This window comes from Lytechinus pictus, chromosome 1 (assembly GCF_037042905.1).
Source record: "Lytechinus pictus isolate F3 Inbred chromosome 1, Lp3.0, whole genome shotgun sequence".
NCBI classification, from domain to species: domain Eukaryota; kingdom Metazoa; phylum Echinodermata; class Echinoidea; order Temnopleuroida; family Toxopneustidae; genus Lytechinus; species Lytechinus pictus.
In genome coordinates, this window is record NC_087245.1 from 11,027,494 (window position 1) to 11,046,599 (window position 19,106).

The following is a 19,106-nucleotide window of genomic DNA, read 5'->3' on the forward strand; positions in this document are numbered from 1 at the left end:
TAAAGTCAATATTCAATTTTGTATATAGTGTAAATACATTTGTGTTACAGTGTTTATATATAATTTCATAGAATTTTGCTGATTATTTTACTCTACTTATATCATATTACCCTTGTATAAAATTTTGATAGGGGGTCTACATTTTACAAGCTTTGCTTTTTAGTAGGCCCCTCCACTTTTTTCAATTCATTGCTACGTTTCAATCCTGCATGTGTTATGCATTTTTTCAGTGTTAAAATGATTTATTATAAATGTACTTTGATGATTGTGGAATATGAATATATCAATAAATAAATAAAAATAAATAAAACAAAGAACCTTTTCTGGCGAATTACGATTGGTTTATGGTGGCTGGTCACATAAACTGGAATACCCGTGCAAAAGAATGACAAAATAAGAAGTCTAGAAAAAGTGTTTTTATCCTTATTGTTTTCGTACGAGGCGTCAACATGATCCCATTATAATTATATGTTCGATGTAAGATACACATTTTAAATTTTGAACATCAAACAGTTTATATAGAGTTAGCTGATGTCATCATTTTAAATCATGCTTATTCTCTATTCACCCCTATTCATGACTGCTCTTATATGTGAATTCATTTGAGTTAATAAAGATTTACATTATTTTCGCCGTATTATGCACTGTATACATGGTATGTTTCCCTTGTCCATTTATACGTATATCATTTGAGTTGAATATGAAGGAATTCGTGCCTTGAAACAGTGTAACCAGTTGCAAATGGTGCGAATGCAGCGTATTTGTATCAATTTAATTGTATTTTGTTTTATGCAACAGGACAGAATCTAAAAAGACATTTATACTAAGATGAATATTCGGCTTGATCAAAACAAAATAAATTTGTAGTGATTGTGCATTGGCATAAAATGATTATATTGATCGATTAAGACATCATGATATGTATAATGTACTCTAAAGTGAACCGAATAATTTCGTATTGTTCATTATTTTGCAGTGTGTTCAATGTATAAATAACTTTTGAAGCTTCTAGAGTATTTTCAAGTGGTGTTCATTGTTTATACACAGAAAATACTCACATTGCGTGAGACGTGCTATAGTTATTGCAATGATTATACAAAATCTGACAGAGTATCAGCTTTATCAGACCTAATCTGAACCCTCCATTAATCAAGAAGTAATATCTTCAAGTACTCTGGAGTAGTGAGAAGGTCTAGATAGTTTTAGAAGGGGTATTCCTTTTGCTTCAATGAGATGACAACTTCAAAATAATTTGGGGTGGATTTATATTAATTCGTGCAAATACTATAACCATGCATAGAAATGTCCAGATATGAAAAGTGATTGTATTCGATTGTGAATATTAATAATCATCGTAGTTTTAACACTGTACTTGAAATGTGAGGATTCTGAATCGAATGATCTAATGGGATATTTTAAAAAATCTGATGCGGAGAGTTAATCCTATGCATTAATGGAACGGAAAAAAGGTTATGACAGAATATCAGCCTAAAATCTTCACATAAACACACCCTCACCCCCACTCTCGCAAACGCACAGCAACACACGCGAATGCGCGCACTCATCATTGATGACCATAAAAAGAATTTAGTCGTTCATCAAATGTGAACATGAATTGTGGCAGACTAAATTCCTATAGTAGGTATATTTGACTAGACCCCCACTTTTTTCCAAAACCGTGTACAAAAACGTAAAAATGACCATACGATTGTGATTTTTTGCATGGTCAGCCCCCCCCCCCCCCACTTTGAAAACCGTTCCGCGGACCCTGACTAGTTGTATGTTTTTTGTGCAGAAAAATATATCAGGACTGTGCCTCAATTTGAAATACAGAATGTAAGCAAGGCAATGTGAATAATCATCAGTATAAAGAAATTGTTTTATTTAACCCTTTCTCGTATTATATCATTTGATATGACATCGTGTTATGTGGTATTCGATTATTTCAATTCTTTAACATTAAGCATTTATGAGTGTGTGCGAGTATGTTTGTGTATAGGAAAGGGAGAGATGATACATGTAGCAGTGGCGTAATGAGCGAAAAGGGGGAAAAAAGGGGGTTGGGGCAGTCATGGCGTATGGGGAAAACTTAATATAAAGATGCGAACGAGAAAAAATCTTGCCCTTTTTAATAAATTGACTTTTGGGATAGATTTGGACATTAACACCTAGATAACGATAATATATAATAATAAATAATTATAATATAGAGTATTTCTAAAGCGCCAAATCCACATTGATTATGTGCTCAAGGCGCTGAGAAAAGGAAGAAAAATTAAATGGAGAATACAACCTTTTTCCTTTCCATTCCCCTCTCCTTTCTTGGTTGAGAAACCTTTTTTTTTTGGGGGGGAGGGGGAAGGACCTGAAGCCCCCATCCTTACGCCTGTTGATGATAGAGAGAGAGAGGAGGGGTTAGAGGTAGATGGATACAGATGGGGAGGGGCATTAGTTTCTATAACTGGTTTCTATCTTAAAATACATGTACAGTGTTGAATTAAGAATGATCTCTCCGTGACAAATATTTGTTCAGGATTAAAAACACACACTTTATTGAGATGAGGTTCATAGTGAAATACAGACAATTCAACATGTAGAATGATTGTCACAACAAACTGACCTTAAACAGACAGTAAAATGTATAAAATGATTACTATTTACAGCCAATAAAGTAGATCATCAAAGAAGCAAACGATGGAGCTTTTTTTAATCACTTTTTTGGTTTAAGTTTCCTTTCATATTCAATCCTAACATATTAGACAAACTTTGGCCACACTTTACTCTGATGCAAAAACGGCAAAAAGTCAAGAAATGAATAAATCGCACTTCACATCCTAATCTGGTGAACAACAATGGAAAAAAGTCAAAGGCGTATAATTTAAAGAAAGAAATAGGATGGGGCTAATGATCAAGATGGATTATTGGAGCTATCTACAGCACTCTATTGACTTAGAGCACATGAACGTGCTTCAAGTCATGGAGTGCTTTATACAGGTTTGGAGGTCCGATACAGGTATTACTATAATTATGCATGTCCGACAATTTAACCAACCAGAAAGTGAAATCTTCTCCAACTCTCCCTCACCAGAATTGGTGTATAATCACCCGAGTGGACGGAAAGAAATAGTGAGGCATTGTTGAAAAAAGTTCCCTTCATATTTCACGCATCTAACAGGTAACATTTTAAGAGAAAAAATATACCCTTGTTAGTTGTACTATTTTCAATGTTTAACCGATATTCTGTATAGCTTTCGTCCAGAAATGTCATACATGATTAATGAAGTAGATTATTTACACAAAATAGGCAAACTAGATACAAATTTAAGTTTAACACCACATAAAATATCTCTTATCTTTTACACACATCATAAAGCATTCATAGCAATATCAATTTGTTAAAGTAGGACCTAAGAAGCAATAGCTTCTAAACTTTTAAGGGTAGCAAATACAGCTACATATATTATATGGAAATGCACACCTGTCAAACTTTTGAAGTATCTGCAACTAACAATCAACTGGGCTACATATACCGGGAAATCTTTTCAGGAAGCAACAGTTATACTGAATATAGATTAGATGAAATTGTACACGAATATGACTTCAAAATGTAAAATGTCATCACAAAAAAACAAAATCGATGCAAGTATAAAACTTTATAACCATATCGTTATCATTCGACTTGTCCTGTTCACATTCGATTCAAGATGTTTTTTCGGCAGGTAAAAAAAGTAGGTCAGCATGAAATCTATGATTTTTTTCAATTTACGAGAGAAAAATTAGTCACACACACACACGATTTATTTCCAAATGCGTTTCAAAAGGGAACCAATTCAAGATCATTTAATGATGTATATTAGATTTTGTCCTTTTGTTCTGACGTTCTGGTAAGCTTCAGAGTCCTTCCTCAAAGTCCTCTAAACATTGGAGATTATTCTGAGTAGAAAAAAAAGGTAAAGATTGCATAGTATATTCTAATGCAAGTCAAAAATGATATTTTAATAAATCTATCTGTAATGTTTAATGCTCACTTGAATAAATGCAATCGTGTGTATAAGATAATGAATGTTCTAAAAATGTCACATATGAAGTGAATATCACTATGGTAATGGAAATGAAATCATAAAGTGTCAATATGACAATGATCACGAGAGAAGTTTTGCAAACGAAATCATGCATTACGTTTGAGAATTTTACAAAAGCTACACGGCCTTATTATCATTTCACAATTTTCCAGCATTCGGCCAGTACACACACGAATTATTTAATTCGTCAAAAACCATTAAACTACCCCTCTCATCTTGCTCATGTTCCAAATTATTTTAAAGATTTTCCGTTTCCCATTTGATTGTGGTATATCAATATATTGAATTCAATATTCATAGAAACTTTCTTTCTGGTTTGCAACTAACATTGACACAGGAAATAGGTATGTAATAACGAAGGACTCATTTGCTTTTATCAATACTGGCCCTGATTATTCATTCTTTTCAACCACCTTCATCTTCTACGAAACTTATTGCTAATATGTTTATGTTCTATTTTGTAAACAACAACTGTGCACTATACTCGTGATATAGGAAAATTATTACCATCGCGTGTTATTACCACCAGAGTATTGATATTATTGGTAAGGTTTATTACTGTAAAAAAAATGTAAACGTCTTTTACTCTCTTTGAGTGATATCTGATGTAGAGTAACCATTTTCGATTCTTGGACATCTAACCCCTGGACATCCACCCCGTGGACATTTACCCCAGGATATCCACCCTCGAGGACAAGTACCCCCTAGGACATGAACTCCGGACATTTACCCCAGACATCTTTAAGCACGTTTTCTTATATAGATCAAAATATATGAGCGCGAAGCGCGAGTTTAGATTTTTTTAGATAAAGACCTTAAAACGGGACATTCTGATCACTTGTTGCAATCATGAACAAAATTATCTCAAAAAGCATATAATTTTTGTTTTAGGTATGATTTAAATGATGCGGACACGAAGTGCATGCTGAAATTTGTTGGTAATCAAATCTGAAAACTGAAAAATTTAAGCACTTTTTAAATAACAAAAATCAAATTTTGATACGAGAGTTATAAAGGGAACACTTTGAGCAGGAACTGTATTTCCCTTAATTCTCTGAATATCGGGTATTGACTTTGCATGCAGAGACGACGCAAAACCTTTGTATTTTCCCTGGTCTCACATCCGGGCATTTGAGGATGCGAATAAAGAGATACGCTTCAAAAACGCACCAACAATATATAATACATGATATACGTCATAATAAAGACAACGCTGGATCGGGGCGCTTACAAGTACGTCATACTGGTGAGGTGCATGCAGAGCCTAGACCCTGATATTAACCTGACACAATATAACCCTTTCGGGGAACATCAAATATAATGCTATTAAAAGACCTATATTGCCCTCGTCTAAATACTCAGGTCAATATGATTCTTTGCTGGCAATATATTTGCTGTTCCCTTAGGGCCAGTCAATATTACATAAATATGCGTAAGTAATGTAAATTACAGATTATTTGCATAGATCAGAACAATCCTTTGCAAAATGTCATTCCTGAACCCTAAGACACATTTCTACCTTTTGTTGTATATAGTCATGTTTATTTGTAAGCCTATTTAATTCAAATTATTCAGAATCATGTGAAAAATTATTTTTTGTTGAAAATGCGCATCATTTATGCAAGTTTGATCATAAAACATGATTACTGTATCCTTTTTTTAACCATTTATGTTATTCTGCTTTTACAAAACCTTTTTATTAAATTTTACATTTTCATGAAGTAGCAAAAGGTACAGTATATATTTTACAAGAATGTTTGATAACTACTCATTTTAGAGGCTAATTTACATAATTTATGCTAATAAGTGTTTATTTGTTTTGGAAAAGACGCTATATAAATCCTATGTATTATTATTCATTATCATTTGCATAGATACAGAGTGTCTCTTTGAATTAAAACATCCCAATGAGTTAAATGGATACCAATACCAAGAGGTACAATTGTACTAAAAATGCAATGTTTACCCCCTTTTTTGCAGTTAAAAGATCTATTCTTTCTCTCTTTAAAAAAAAATCAATTTTAATTAATACAAATTAGTGATCATAATTATACATGTTATATGCATGCGGAACACGCATCGCGAGCATGTAACGCAAAGACCTTAGCGGGTTGGTGTCCTTTTCACTGCCCCATAACTTCAGGGTGCAACACTGCAGTTCTTCCTTCCAACCCCTTTCCCTCTTTTTTTTTTCTTTTTTTCTTTCATCGTTCTTTCTTTCTTTTTCCCTATTTTACCAAATTTTCTTCTTTTTTAAAATTTTTATTCCTTAAGGATATTTTGAGGGGATATATCCTCTTGCCCCGCTTTCGTCACTTATGACTAGTAATACTGACATAATACATAAACATTTTAAGGACTTTTGGTATGAATTTAAGAGGATACGTGGTTGAATTCTGCTTAATTGCTGCCAACTAAAACTCAAACACGGGGAGGGTACCTTAACGAAGTTCAACATTGAGAACAGAAACCTCACCTTCGTATCCCATGTTATCCTTAATCCAGTCTGTGTACTGCGAGATCCTGGCATAAACTCCTGGGTAATTGGGATAAGCACATCCGATACCCCAACTCGTAGATCCTACAAGATGCCAGCGACCATCAGAACCCTCACAAGTTAATGGTCCTCCACTGTCTCCCTATAATGCAAATTAATTTTCAAAACAAAAGATGAAGCCGAAGAATGAAATAATTCCATGCTATCATTTAATGCATTTTTGTGAGCTAATCTTCATGATGGTTTCAAATCTAAGAGAGGAAAGGGGAGTTTTATTTCTTTTAATTAGGTGGCCGGTATATTACAATGGCAAACTGTATTATAAACATAATGGATAACTGTATGTTCTCCAATTTTAGCTTCTGTTAATTAACTGTATAGTGAACTTGAGTCCACCTGCTCCAGCTGTATCACCTTAATAAAAATGTAAAATCATTCATTACCTGACATGAATCAACTCCACCGTCGACGTATCCAGCACAAATTTCTGCTTGCGGTATAATACCATAATCACTGTATAGCACACTACATGTGCTATGCTCGATAAGGTTTACCAATGCTTTCTGAAGAATATTTGAAACGGAACCTGTAAAAAAAGGCGTTCAGAAATAGCATAATACATTATCATTTACCAATTGGGTTATATATTTTTTAGTTTTGCAATATTATATCAACAAGTAGGGGAAAGCGGGGTAATTAAGTTGAACATAGGGGTAAGTTGAGCCACTAGCCCCAGGCCAATAATGAATGAGTCAGACATTATGGTGGTGTCATGTATTGATGACCCATTACATAACCCTTAAGCCCACCACATTGTTTTCAAGTTTGAAACAAAAGTACTTTTAAGAGGGGAAAATACAAATTTCAGCCAAAAAGTAAAAAAGGTGTGAAATATGATAAAGCCATGGTAATTCTTATGGTAATATATATATATATATGTATAAACAAACCTTGAAAAGCCATTGATATGCAGGCAGAAAGGAGTAACTTCACATGACAGTTCTTTTACTTTTAGAGGATGTTAGTATTCATAGAGAATAGCAAGTGAAAAACTTTAAATAAAAGGAATCACATGCTGGTTCTTCCCCCATACATTTTGTACATAGTTTTTGTGGCTCAACTTACCCCAGTAGGTGGCTCAGCTCACCCCACAGACGGGGCAAGATGAGCCATTTGACATCTGATTTGTCAAAGATGACAACGATTTTCAGTATGGGGGTAGAAAGTTATTTATAGGTGAAAATATTTCCCAAGAACCAAATTTTAAGGCAATGTACTTATTTCTACAAGATTATTCGTCATATCAATTAATTCTAACATGCAAAAAGTGTCACAACTTACCTCGCCTCCCCTTCATCTACTACTGACAGTACATAATGAAACTGTTTTAAGTAGAAGCGTATTTTGACCTTATAAATCCAAAACGTAAAGAGTATAGATAGAATAGTAGTATAGTTTACCTCCGTATGACGTAGTTCCCCATCCTGCGATCCAACACCGTCTGTATGCCATCGTCTCGTTTTGTAGAGTAGCTAAGCAAGCAGGTCTCACATAGTTAGTGAATTCTACAGGTTCGGATAGATGGAGTAATGCGATATCATTTGCTATTCCATTAATAGCTGGGTAATTTGGATGCACGATGACCATGTCAGCCCCTCTCACTACTTTATGCTCATCATCATCCAACATATGACGAATACCAAGGGTGATGACGAAATCACTGGCTTTCATTCCATCTCTAAAAGTGGGAGGATGTCAAAAGGTATAAAAGAAAATGTATAATGACGTAATAATTATTCTTGTTTAATCTGAGAATTACCGTGCATAGCCGAGTGGTCAAAGCCGCCTGGCTACACATGGAAAGTCCGGGGTTCGATCCCCAGCCACGGCACCCTATGGTCTTTTATCGTGCATTCAAATAAATGGATTTTTTAACGCATTATTGGTAATTAGGTTTTCCACTTGTTTAAAAAAAACACATTGATATTCATATACACAGTGCGTATCAATAAAAAAATTGCACTTTGAAATACACATGGGAATCGAAAAATATACGACATGGGGGTAATTTTTCACATATATTCTTGGGTTTGGGTCTCATCTATCAAATGTAAGTAACGATTTTGACAAAATGTTGCACTTGAGTGAGCACTGTACATTTTTGTAAAGCTCACAGAAATCGGTTTGCGCAGAAATGCATTTTTAGCCAATTGAAATAAAAACATTTACATTTAAACATTCTTTGGCAACTTTGCAGCCCAATTCGCATTCAAACCCTAGGTAAGCACAACTTTAACCATTTTTGTGCCAGCTGGATCTGAGGACATAACTGAATAATTATTATATATATATATATATATATATATTTGTTTTTTCTCCACTCACCTCTTTTAGATTTACCACATTTGCTTATTTACATGTATACTATGGTTTCTTCATAATACACCCCCTCTCTTCTATATTTGCCTTTACCTTTTTAGGCAATTTGCTTCCTCTTTTTCACATATACAGGGTTTTTTTTTTTTTTTTTTTTTTTTTTTTTTTTTTTTTCTTTTTTCTTTTTTCCTACTATATAGTCTTATGTTTTTTTCCCGTCACACCTAGCGGATTACAATATCAGTTACACCATATGTGCATTTATATATTTTTTCATATACATTTCTTTTTTGGATATATTTATATACATATCACTTATAGATACATATTTACACTTACCTTCTTCTCTTAGTTTGTTTAATGCTTTATCATATATACTTATATGTCTTTTGCACATTATCAGTTGTTCCCCTTTCTTTTTCTTTTTTCCCCCACTCTTATGCACCAGTTTATTAAGCCTTTCTTTGTAACCTGTTTGACCCACCTCTCACTAATTCTCTTGTTTTTCATCCCATTATCACTGTTTTGTTCCAGATCCTGTTTGATGTTGCCTGCCTCATTATTTTAATCCCTCTTGGCTTGAGGTCTTTTACTGGCCTAACTTCCCTTTGTGTCTGCCTACTCCTTTTCTTTCATCCCCCTTCACTAACCTGATTGGTCTTCTCTACTCACTAATGCCCCTTTTGTCTCCTTGTTTCTAGTGTTGCTGTAGCTTGTTTGTGGTCTATATTATGGTTGTTCCACTTTATATGTTTGTCATTTTGCCTCCGACGAAGATTCTGCTAGGATCGAAAGCTTAGGCCCCTTTTTGACTTTCTGACATAACTGAATGTAAACAAAAATCTCCAGTATTGTTCACTTAGTTTTTTTTAATCTAAAGTGGGTTGACATTTCATATTTCGTTTAATACTGGTTTCTCCACACTTTTTAAAGCTTGAAAATTATAAACAAAAGGAAAGTCAAGCTTAATAAGACATTTCATGTGAATCACAGCTCCGTGTAAAGCAGATATCATCAACATGGCTTCGGTGTGTGGGAAGAAGGGTAGAGGGGGCAAAATGGCGCTCTATGAAGCGCCTTGGGCAAGGAAACAAGTCAAAAGGGTAAACATATCTTTAAATAAAATTTCCTAGCTAAAGTCCATGTTTTCTTCATGATTAATGTAGACTTTTATTCATATAACTATTTCCAAGTTTTGCGCAAATCATTTTTACGAACTTTTCAAAAGTGGTGCTCGCTGAAGCGGAGATATTTTTTTGGTAAATTGCCAATTTGTCCAATGCTAACTCATCCACCCACCACATTTAGTCTAATGCCATTCTGCCTATCAACATTTCGTCTAACAACCATTTGGTCCAATCATCACTTCGTCTAATCACCAGTTCGTCTATGGCCATTTGGTCTCATAACCAGTTGGTCTAATATTCGTTTTATTTTCATTCATTTGCCAAATTGACACTTAGTCTAATTATACCAAATGGTATATGGACTACATGGCTATTGGAGCAACTGGTTATTAGACAAAATGGTGAGTGGACAAAATTGCAATTGGACCATGTGGATATTGGGCGAACTGATGGTAGACCAAATGATAGTAGACAAGTTGTCAATTGGACCCATTGGCGTTGGACCAATTGAAATTAAACCGATTTTTCGACAGTTATATCGTCATTTGCTTACATGGATCTGTACCAATGTTTATGTTGAAAAAGCTTCAGGATATTACAAATATATATAATTTTACAGGATTACTTTTTTTATACGCACTTTATTGGATGGCTCATAATGGAATACCAGAAATATTCCAAGAGTTTGGGCAAATATTAGCGATAACGAGTTGAATATTTCTGTTATTCCATGAAATAAAGCCATCCAATAAAATTATTTTCATCAATTCCCCCCCACCCTCCTAAAAAGGGGAGAAGTTTGATTGGACATGCGTATCACTTCCCATACAATGGCATCATCAGTTCATAAGATCAAATTTAGTCGTTGACACGCGACGTCATTGAGTGTCAATGGGTGATTTCAAGTTCGGTGTTCGGTGTTGGTGTTGAGCGTAAAAAGGCCGCTGAACCGAGCTCCAACACCGAGCTGGGTTCAGAGGAATGATACCGATTGCGTTATCGATAGCACATGACGTCACGCCTCTGCGCTGCGCTGCTAAATCATCTCAACTTCACGTGAGAAGTCTCGACGACGAAAATGAAATCGGAGAGAAATGCATTAAAATTCTCATCGTACAGAATACCAATGTTTTAATTAATTCAAGAATTCGAAAGAGTGAACATTATTCTTCATCAAAATATATACAGCTCAAATGATTTGTACTCATCTTAACTGTAAAAGCTAATTTTACGGGGATGTTTCATCGTGTTCGCCACCTGTTCACGAGCTTGAGATTGCCAACACCAACACCAACACCGAACTTGCAATCATGATTTTCCCTATCCCTGGGGTTTGGTGTTGGTGAATGGGAAAATTGCACGTAGATCGTCAACACCAGCCGCAGTGCTGGGTTCAGCAGACGACATTCAACACCAGCATTCAACACGAACTGCCGGAAATACGTCATATTTTCCGAGGTCAATCCCAACACCAGCCTGATTTCAAGTACGGTGTTGTAGCTGGTGTTGGTGTTGTCACAACACCAACACCAGATTTCAACACCGTACTTGAAATCACCCATTGTGCTCTATGCTGCGCATCGCATATTTTTCATTGCTGTAGGCGTCACGCATTCGCACTAGACTGTTGAATACGGTCTCATATTAAACGTCAAGTTTTGTTAAAGAGCCTATGGGATATTCGTCGGATTTAGGTCTTTTTTAGGGATAAGCTCTGGTATTGAATGGGCAATTGAACCACTCCAAAATATGTGTTTTTAATGTATCGCTAAAACACTCTCTATAGATAATAACAAATATTATCCGAGACAAAATCTGCTTTCTTCATGTTCTTGAATTGAGTAATTTGGAAAGGACATTTTTTTAAGTTTGAAAAAAACAAACAAGGATATAGAGAAGTTCAAAGATAATTTAAGTTTTAGATTACGAAATAGCTCGTCTGTGTCAATATGATTCTTTCATTAGTACTTACGCGCAGTGAGCTGCAGTCAAGACCCATTGGTTACTAATCAAGGTACCACCACACAAGAACCCATTCATCCGAAGATTAGCCATCCATGGGAATTCCCCTAGATCAGCATTGACTCCTCCCACTATTCTAGACTGATAATCATCTACAGCAGGACGGGTACCGCACATTGATTCTCCTGTGAGATCTGCGAGACAAATTAAGATTACCAATTCCAATTCAAAATACAAATTAGCACTATTTAATATTGTACGTATGGAATATAGTTAATGAGCTCTAAGCTTACCTCCTCCGCAAGAAACTTCATTCGTTACATCTGTTGCACAATAAAACGAGGTTTCGATGTCTTATATAGCTGAAAAAAGACATCATGACTGCCAAAGGTATTGACTACAAACACGTCTTCGTGAAGTGAAGCAAGTTAATTAAGAATGACATTTGACACTTTTACGCTTACCTCCTTCTCCGCCATTACAGTATGTCTCTTCAACATTCCCTTCATCACTTAATTGATTGCAATCAATGGGCCAGTCTTTATCCATCAATATGGTGTAAGATACTTGACATGCATCTGTGACTTCCTCACAGAGTGCCTTACAGGGGCGTCTAGAAGGACCTCCATGGGGACAGTCAGCAAAAAGCATACCACAGAAGAGAAGCAGAAAGTCTTCATGGCATTCTTCCATGATGCTCGTTCCTTCAATCAAACTGATTGCAGTATCACGGTCTTGGGCTGATGGGTTTGGGAAGTAAGTCCGATCGTAGGAGAGTACTGCTTCACAGGTTGAATATTGAAGATCGCTACACTCAGCTACACATGAAAGAGAGAAGGGTGGAAAGTTAAACAACAGCAGATGCTTCAATCAACATAATATCCAAAATGAATTTGAGCATTATGGTGGGACGATATTCTTCAGGAACAGCCTGATATTAATTACCCAACATTTCTAGATACGATCTGGGATCTATTGCCTTCCATTATGAAAAATAATGGTAGCAACAGCAAATTTAGATTATTTAATATTCATACTTACGACATAAATCTTCGTCAGAGAAATCCGAGCAGTCGTTTTTACCATTACATACATCATCAGATTTCAAACAGGTCCCATCTCCGCACACGAAGTCACAATCATCAGTAGGATTATCTTTTGTGGAAAGAACATATCAATGAACGGAATTATATCTATACAATCGATACAAATTATGAATTACAGTTCCCAGCAGTTTGGGAACAGGAAATATTTAAAAAACTTTATGGTTCTGAAAATAGCATTTTGTATTGCGGCACGTAATTGTCGGGTAGCAAGATTGAAAAAAGGTGCCCCTAAACAATAAACAATTGTACAACTAATGAATAAAAAATAAAGAATAGAAATTAGTAATGGAATAAAATGATAATGTAAAAAACCAAAGTTGTATTAACTATTTTTCTAACATAACAATTGACAACAACCGATGGGTATGATTACTTTTAAATCATATTCATCTGTAGAGTTATCAAATATGAAAAAAAAAACAGGAGGAAATATTCCATAATGCTTCGTTACCACTGTTGTGGGATCCGTTACGAAAGCAACGATCAGTAGACCTATGATCGCCATGACTGATCTGATACGATTACTACGATTATTTCACGATTTAGATCCCCGTTCAATTGTCGGACGAATCGTGAAAGTGGGAATTAGGTATTAAATATGATTTATGTTGAGACTGAAATCTAATTTGCTCAAATGGCTTGTTCATACGGTATATTAAATGATCAAAGTCAAACATTAATTGAACATACCAACTTCATAGACCTTGATTTGAATCCAAAATCCAGTCCTTTTATTTGAGCTGTCTGATGTAAAGTTGAGCCACATTTCATTATTATCAGAAATAACTTCTTCAGGTAATGACGAGCCGGATAATTTGAATAACTGCGATGACTGGATCCCCGGATCCAACCCAGAACCGACTATTAGGAAGTCATGTCCGGATTCTAGATTAAAGGCGTGGAAGAAAGCCACTATTTGGTAGTCAACCGGTCCAGAAACAAGCCATTGTAGGTTCACATCGTTTGGATATTTATTCGGATAATTAGGTGAAACGATAGTCAAAGATTTGTCGTAGCCAAATATGCTGACTTCACTCCCGTTTAGTGCATCTAAAAAGAAAATGAATTTAATATTCCGTAAATATTAATTTATAAGAATATTTACTGATCATTGAATGAAGCTGTGTCAGTCTTCATTATTTTTTTTTCATTTTCTTAAATATCTGCATCCTTTAGTGCAAACCAGCCTTACAAATATACATGGCTGCTAGGTATATCGATTGTTAATTCACGATAATTATGTAGGAGAATTCTAAAACTAACCTGTAAAATTCTCTTGTCCAAAAACTGTGATCTCAATCCAAAATCCTTCGTCCCTGACCGTAGAATCTGAAGTAAAGTTTAGCCACATTTCATTGTTGATGGAAACTACATCTTCAGGTAGATTAGAACCTGAACGTCTTATCAGCTCTGATGACTGATCACTGGCATCTAGACCCCAACCAATACTAAGGACGTCATGGCGTAATTCCAGGTCAAAGGCGTAAAACTTGGCTACAACCTGAAAATCTTCTGGTCCAGACACAAGCCAGATCATAGCAACATCATTTGGATACTTGTCAGGGTAATTTGGTGATACGATGGTCAATGATTCACCAAACCCGAAGAAACTGACTTCATTGTTTGTGAAATTATCTATTTGAAAAGAAAGATGAAGACTTTGTTGTCATAAATCCACAAGTTCGGATCCAATAACAAACAATTTGTTTGTAAAGGAACACATTTTATCAAGTATTTGCTTCAGTGTTGTCATTGCCACTTAACTATGTATTCATTTGTATTCACTTTTATCTTATACTAGTTGAATCAAATGAACCCGGGATTGAACTTGAATAATTTCGTCAATATAAAACTAAAATCTATCACGTCAACCTTATGTGGAAAGAAAATGTGGGGTGTACTGTATAATATTACCTGTGATGTTGGAGGGACCAAACACCATGATTTCTATCCAGAATCCTTTTCTTGCGACTGAGCTATCTGATGTGAAATTAAGCCACATCTCATTGTTGCTTGAGACTACTTCTTCAGGAAAACTGGAACCTGACAGTTTCACAAGTAATGAAGTACGGTCGCTTGGATCAAGACCTGAACCGATTAATAAGTAATCGTTTTTGTGTTCAAGCTCAAAGGAATGAATAATGGCCACTATTCTGGATTCTTCTGGGCCAGATACAAGCCATTGCATTTGTGCTCCATTGGTATAGTTATCAGGAAAATTTGGGGAGACCACTGTCAAGGATTCGCCAATACCAAATACACTGATTTCAGTTTCGTCTTCATGAACTTCGTCATCTGAAAAAAAAGATGAAAAAATATGATTTTTTTTTTTTTAAAGTGGGCAATGATTTGAATTCTTTGAGTTCAGGATGAAATATGCTCTAGATCCATGAAATAAATTGTTCCTGAAACCGACATTAACCCAGCCATAAAAGAGACTTACCTTCACACCAGAGTAGTCAATAGGCTGTTCAACCTTATGCTCACCTCAAAGCCAGACACAGGTGTGAGATACTGTCATCGGAGACCTGCTATTTGCACATGTTGCAGCTTTCAAATCCTCTAAAACGCAGGAACTGAATACTCCGACGGAGATTTTTTTGAGATCTACAAAGACTTTTCCCCTAGTAGTCTGAATAAGACGAAAATATGACAGGGCCAGCTATCGCTTTTCATTGGTGACTAAAAGCTTGAAGCTGCAACTTAGTTTTGGTAAAGATCGCATACTTTTGGTAAACTATCGGCAACAACCTCTTCTCCCTCGATACATCATTCGTCAAGACATGCATAAAAACGCTCTCACTTAGCCACAACCGTCTCGGATAACGCTAAATTCTTGACGAAGATTAATAAAGGATTTATGTGTCCTCTGTACTCTGTGCTAAACAAGATAAAATATAGAACGCCCATCTCATGGAATGACAAGATGCCAAACACACAGACGAGTCTATCTCATGCCGGTCTTCCAAGCAGGTTTATCTTCCTCAGACAACGTAGACGCCGCTGGATTAGCCATGCCCACTGTATGAAGAATGACATGACTCCTAAAGACTTTATAACATCAAATTGTTCCTAAAACACCTTGCAACCGGCAAGAGAGAGATGTGATAAAAAAGGGTACGTATGCTGTGAGGGCCCTTTCATGCAGATTCACAATCGTTAATTGTAACTCTGTCATTATATTGATTTTGACTTGCTGTTGAGCCTCGCTATCATGGTCGTTGCCATCATGACAAAGCTACAATAGTTGTAGCCATTTAGATTACGTTAATGTACCGGAATGGCCACTTGAGAAAATTCCCACTGACCGCTAAAGTTGGCCAAGTATTTAAGACGTTGGAAGACCAAAAGAAGAGTGCAGCTGAAAAAAAGCGAGCCCGAAAAAAAGTTCCTGCTTGCACAACATACGGACAACCAAAAATAAAGACTTTATAGTACAGGGAGTGAATTAAGGGAATTTGAGGGTGAAATTATATGCTCGCGATGAGCCATGGCCACAGCCATTTCCCATAGCCATGATGCCTTCCATGATTATTACAAGTAGTCCCTATATAATGATACATGGAAAATTGTAAAATGACCATTGAAGTTGTCTTGTCATAAAACAGATCTTAATTCACATTTTCCGTACCCGAGATTGAAAACTGAAGTAAAGTATAGCCAGATTTCATTATTAATGGAAATTACATTTACAGATCGATGAGATCATGAAGGTTGTACAAGCTTTGACTAGTGGCATCAAGATCTGAACAATGCTTTACAAAGTCACAGCACGATTCAGAGGGGGGGGGGGGGGGTTAGTCCCCAAATTTCTTTGAATAGTAATAGTCATCTGATTGTGATTTCCTACATGATCAGCATCCCTTTACTGCCATGCCTTCTTAATTCCACGTCGATTTGGTAAAACTATGACACAACCTGAACGTCTTTTTTATAAGGAAAAAAACTAGGTCATGACTTTATCTCATAATAATTCACTCAGTCTTGCCCCTACACTTGAGGATTTCTTTGTTTACGTTGAAAAGTTTACAAAATTCCAGTTTGCTCTTATTCAGATCACATAGATACACTCACACAACACCCACCCACACATTCCACACGTGCGCATACCCTCACATGTATAGACCTTAAACCTTATACCACGATGGACATGCCGGATAAGGTCGTTCCCCTGGTTTGGCGAAACAATCCATTATTTATTTTTTTTGTTCAGTTAAGACATGTCCATGATCATAGTCATGATACTATTTAAGATACTACTAAGAAACTATTTCATAGTATTTGCTTACCTTCATTATCTGGAATGGAAGGTTCTGATGGAAATGAGCAGATGGGGATATGTGGAAGAGAGAGTGATAAATAGAAATGTCGAAAGCATTAGGCCTACTTAATACAAAAAAGTCATTCATCACGCGTGCTATACTGCATATTAGAAAGCAATTTTGAAACATATTTTGACACTGATTGATATTTAATTTTGATCAGAAAGTAAATTTCATTATCTTCTCAATCTGTTTCTAAAGACTCTAGTCACACTAAAAGCTGAAGTAGCAGTCATTGGTGATCGATGCAAGGTCTCACCTTAAAAAAAATTGTTCTTTAACATATTCGGATGTTATTCTCGAATCAATGTATCAAACAGTGAAGCTAATTGGTCATCACATAGTTCTTTTAGACATTCAATAGAACAATTAGATTGTATTGGAGGCAGAATAGAAATTCCATGCACCCTCAAAACATTGCCAAATGATACGGGAAGTTAGCCGGGAAGTTAGTTATTTTCAAACGATTCAGAGGATTCAAAGAGCTTGGGTAAATCAAAAGCAATATTCCTTTTTGAAGTTCCCTCCCGATTGTTCCCTGCATTTTGAAATATCACTGTATTGGTTGAATTCTGATTAATTCCTGCCAACTAAAACTCAAACAAGGGGAGGGTTCCTTAACGAAGTTCAACATTGTGAATAGAAACCTCACCTTCGTATCCCATGGTATCCTTAATCCACTCTGTGTATTTTGAAATCCTGGCATAAACTCCTGGGTAATTTGGCTCAGCACATCCGATCCCCCAACTCGTAGATCCTACCAGATGCCAACGACCATCAGAACCCTGACAAGTTAACGGTCCTCCACTGTCGCCCTGTTTTAATGGAAAATATTTGTTGAAAAAGCAAAGGACTACGAGTGGAAAATAGTGAATATACATTTACCTTGTTTCAGAAAAAACGAAGAACTGTTAGTATTAGAACAAGAAAATTATATAATACATCAGCATTTCCATTTTCAAATCAAATTTATTTTGTCTGAGAAAATCTTGATTATTTTCATTCTCACATGACAACATTAAAAAGCACACAAATAGTGAATAAAAAACAATGACAAAAAACAACTATGCGTCAGGGGAGATGATAGAATGAACTGTGCCTTCCTTCTCAGTCTCCATGGTTTTGTCTTAAAATAGTTACTAAAAATGAATCTGAAGAGCAAAAGGCTATTCGTGTTAAAATAAAACAGGGAAGAACAGGAAAGACTCACCCCATCAACATCCAAAAATAAACAAAAATACTAATGATTTTTTGTCACTAAATATTCTGCAACCTCAAGTAATTCGAACCATCAACAAAACATTATGAAAAATATTCTATGACGAATCATGTATTTTACTTCTGGCCAATTGAACAGCAGCGCTTGTAACAGAATCACTGTGTAATACGTATCAGAATGTCAGTCCACAAAAAGAAATATTGAGAATAGAAAAGTCTTACCTGACAAGAATCTACACCGCCTTCAATGTAACCAGCACATAATTCTGCTTCTTCTACAATACTGTACTGACTGTAAAGAGAACTACAGGTGTTGTCGCTAATAAGCTGAACAAGTGCCTTTTGAAGGTCGTTTGAAACTGAACCAGCTGAAAAAAAACAGAAAAGGAAAAGGATTGAGAGAATCAATTGCACTT

At 35.7% G+C, this 19,106-nt stretch overlaps 1 protein-coding gene across 2 annotated transcripts in view; it reads right to left on the reverse strand.

The window, feature by feature from the left end:
• Nucleotides 1–2,524: 2,524 nt before the first annotated feature.
• Nucleotides 2,525–19,106, reverse strand: part of LOC135153396 (uncharacterized) — a 35,178-nt gene continuing 18,596 nt past the window's right edge. Inside the window, exons 23-35 of one of the 2 annotated variants that reach the window (XM_064095915.1) lie at nucleotides 18,913–19,058; nucleotides 18,125–18,287; nucleotides 17,440–17,463; nucleotides 15,065–15,445; nucleotides 14,414–14,785; nucleotides 13,841–14,200; nucleotides 13,086–13,199; nucleotides 12,509–12,862; nucleotides 12,055–12,238; nucleotides 8,040–8,317; nucleotides 7,023–7,165; nucleotides 6,559–6,721; nucleotides 2,525–3,933 (exon numbers count right to left, since the gene is read on the reverse strand). In XM_064095915.1, coding sequence (XP_063951985.1) covers nucleotides 3,929–3,933; nucleotides 6,559–6,721; nucleotides 7,023–7,165; nucleotides 8,040–8,317; nucleotides 12,055–12,238; nucleotides 12,509–12,862; nucleotides 13,086–13,199; nucleotides 13,841–14,200; nucleotides 14,414–14,785; nucleotides 15,065–15,445; nucleotides 17,440–17,463; nucleotides 18,125–18,287; nucleotides 18,913–19,058 — 2,687 coding nt within the window. In that variant the 3' untranslated portion in view covers nucleotides 2,525–3,928. The remainder of the gene's footprint in view (nucleotides 3,934–6,558; nucleotides 6,722–7,022; nucleotides 7,166–8,039; nucleotides 8,318–12,054; nucleotides 12,239–12,508; nucleotides 12,863–13,085; nucleotides 13,200–13,840; nucleotides 14,201–14,413; nucleotides 14,786–15,064; nucleotides 15,446–17,439; nucleotides 17,464–18,124; nucleotides 18,288–18,912; nucleotides 19,059–19,106) is intronic. The other variant, XM_064095914.1, reaches the window with a different exon arrangement.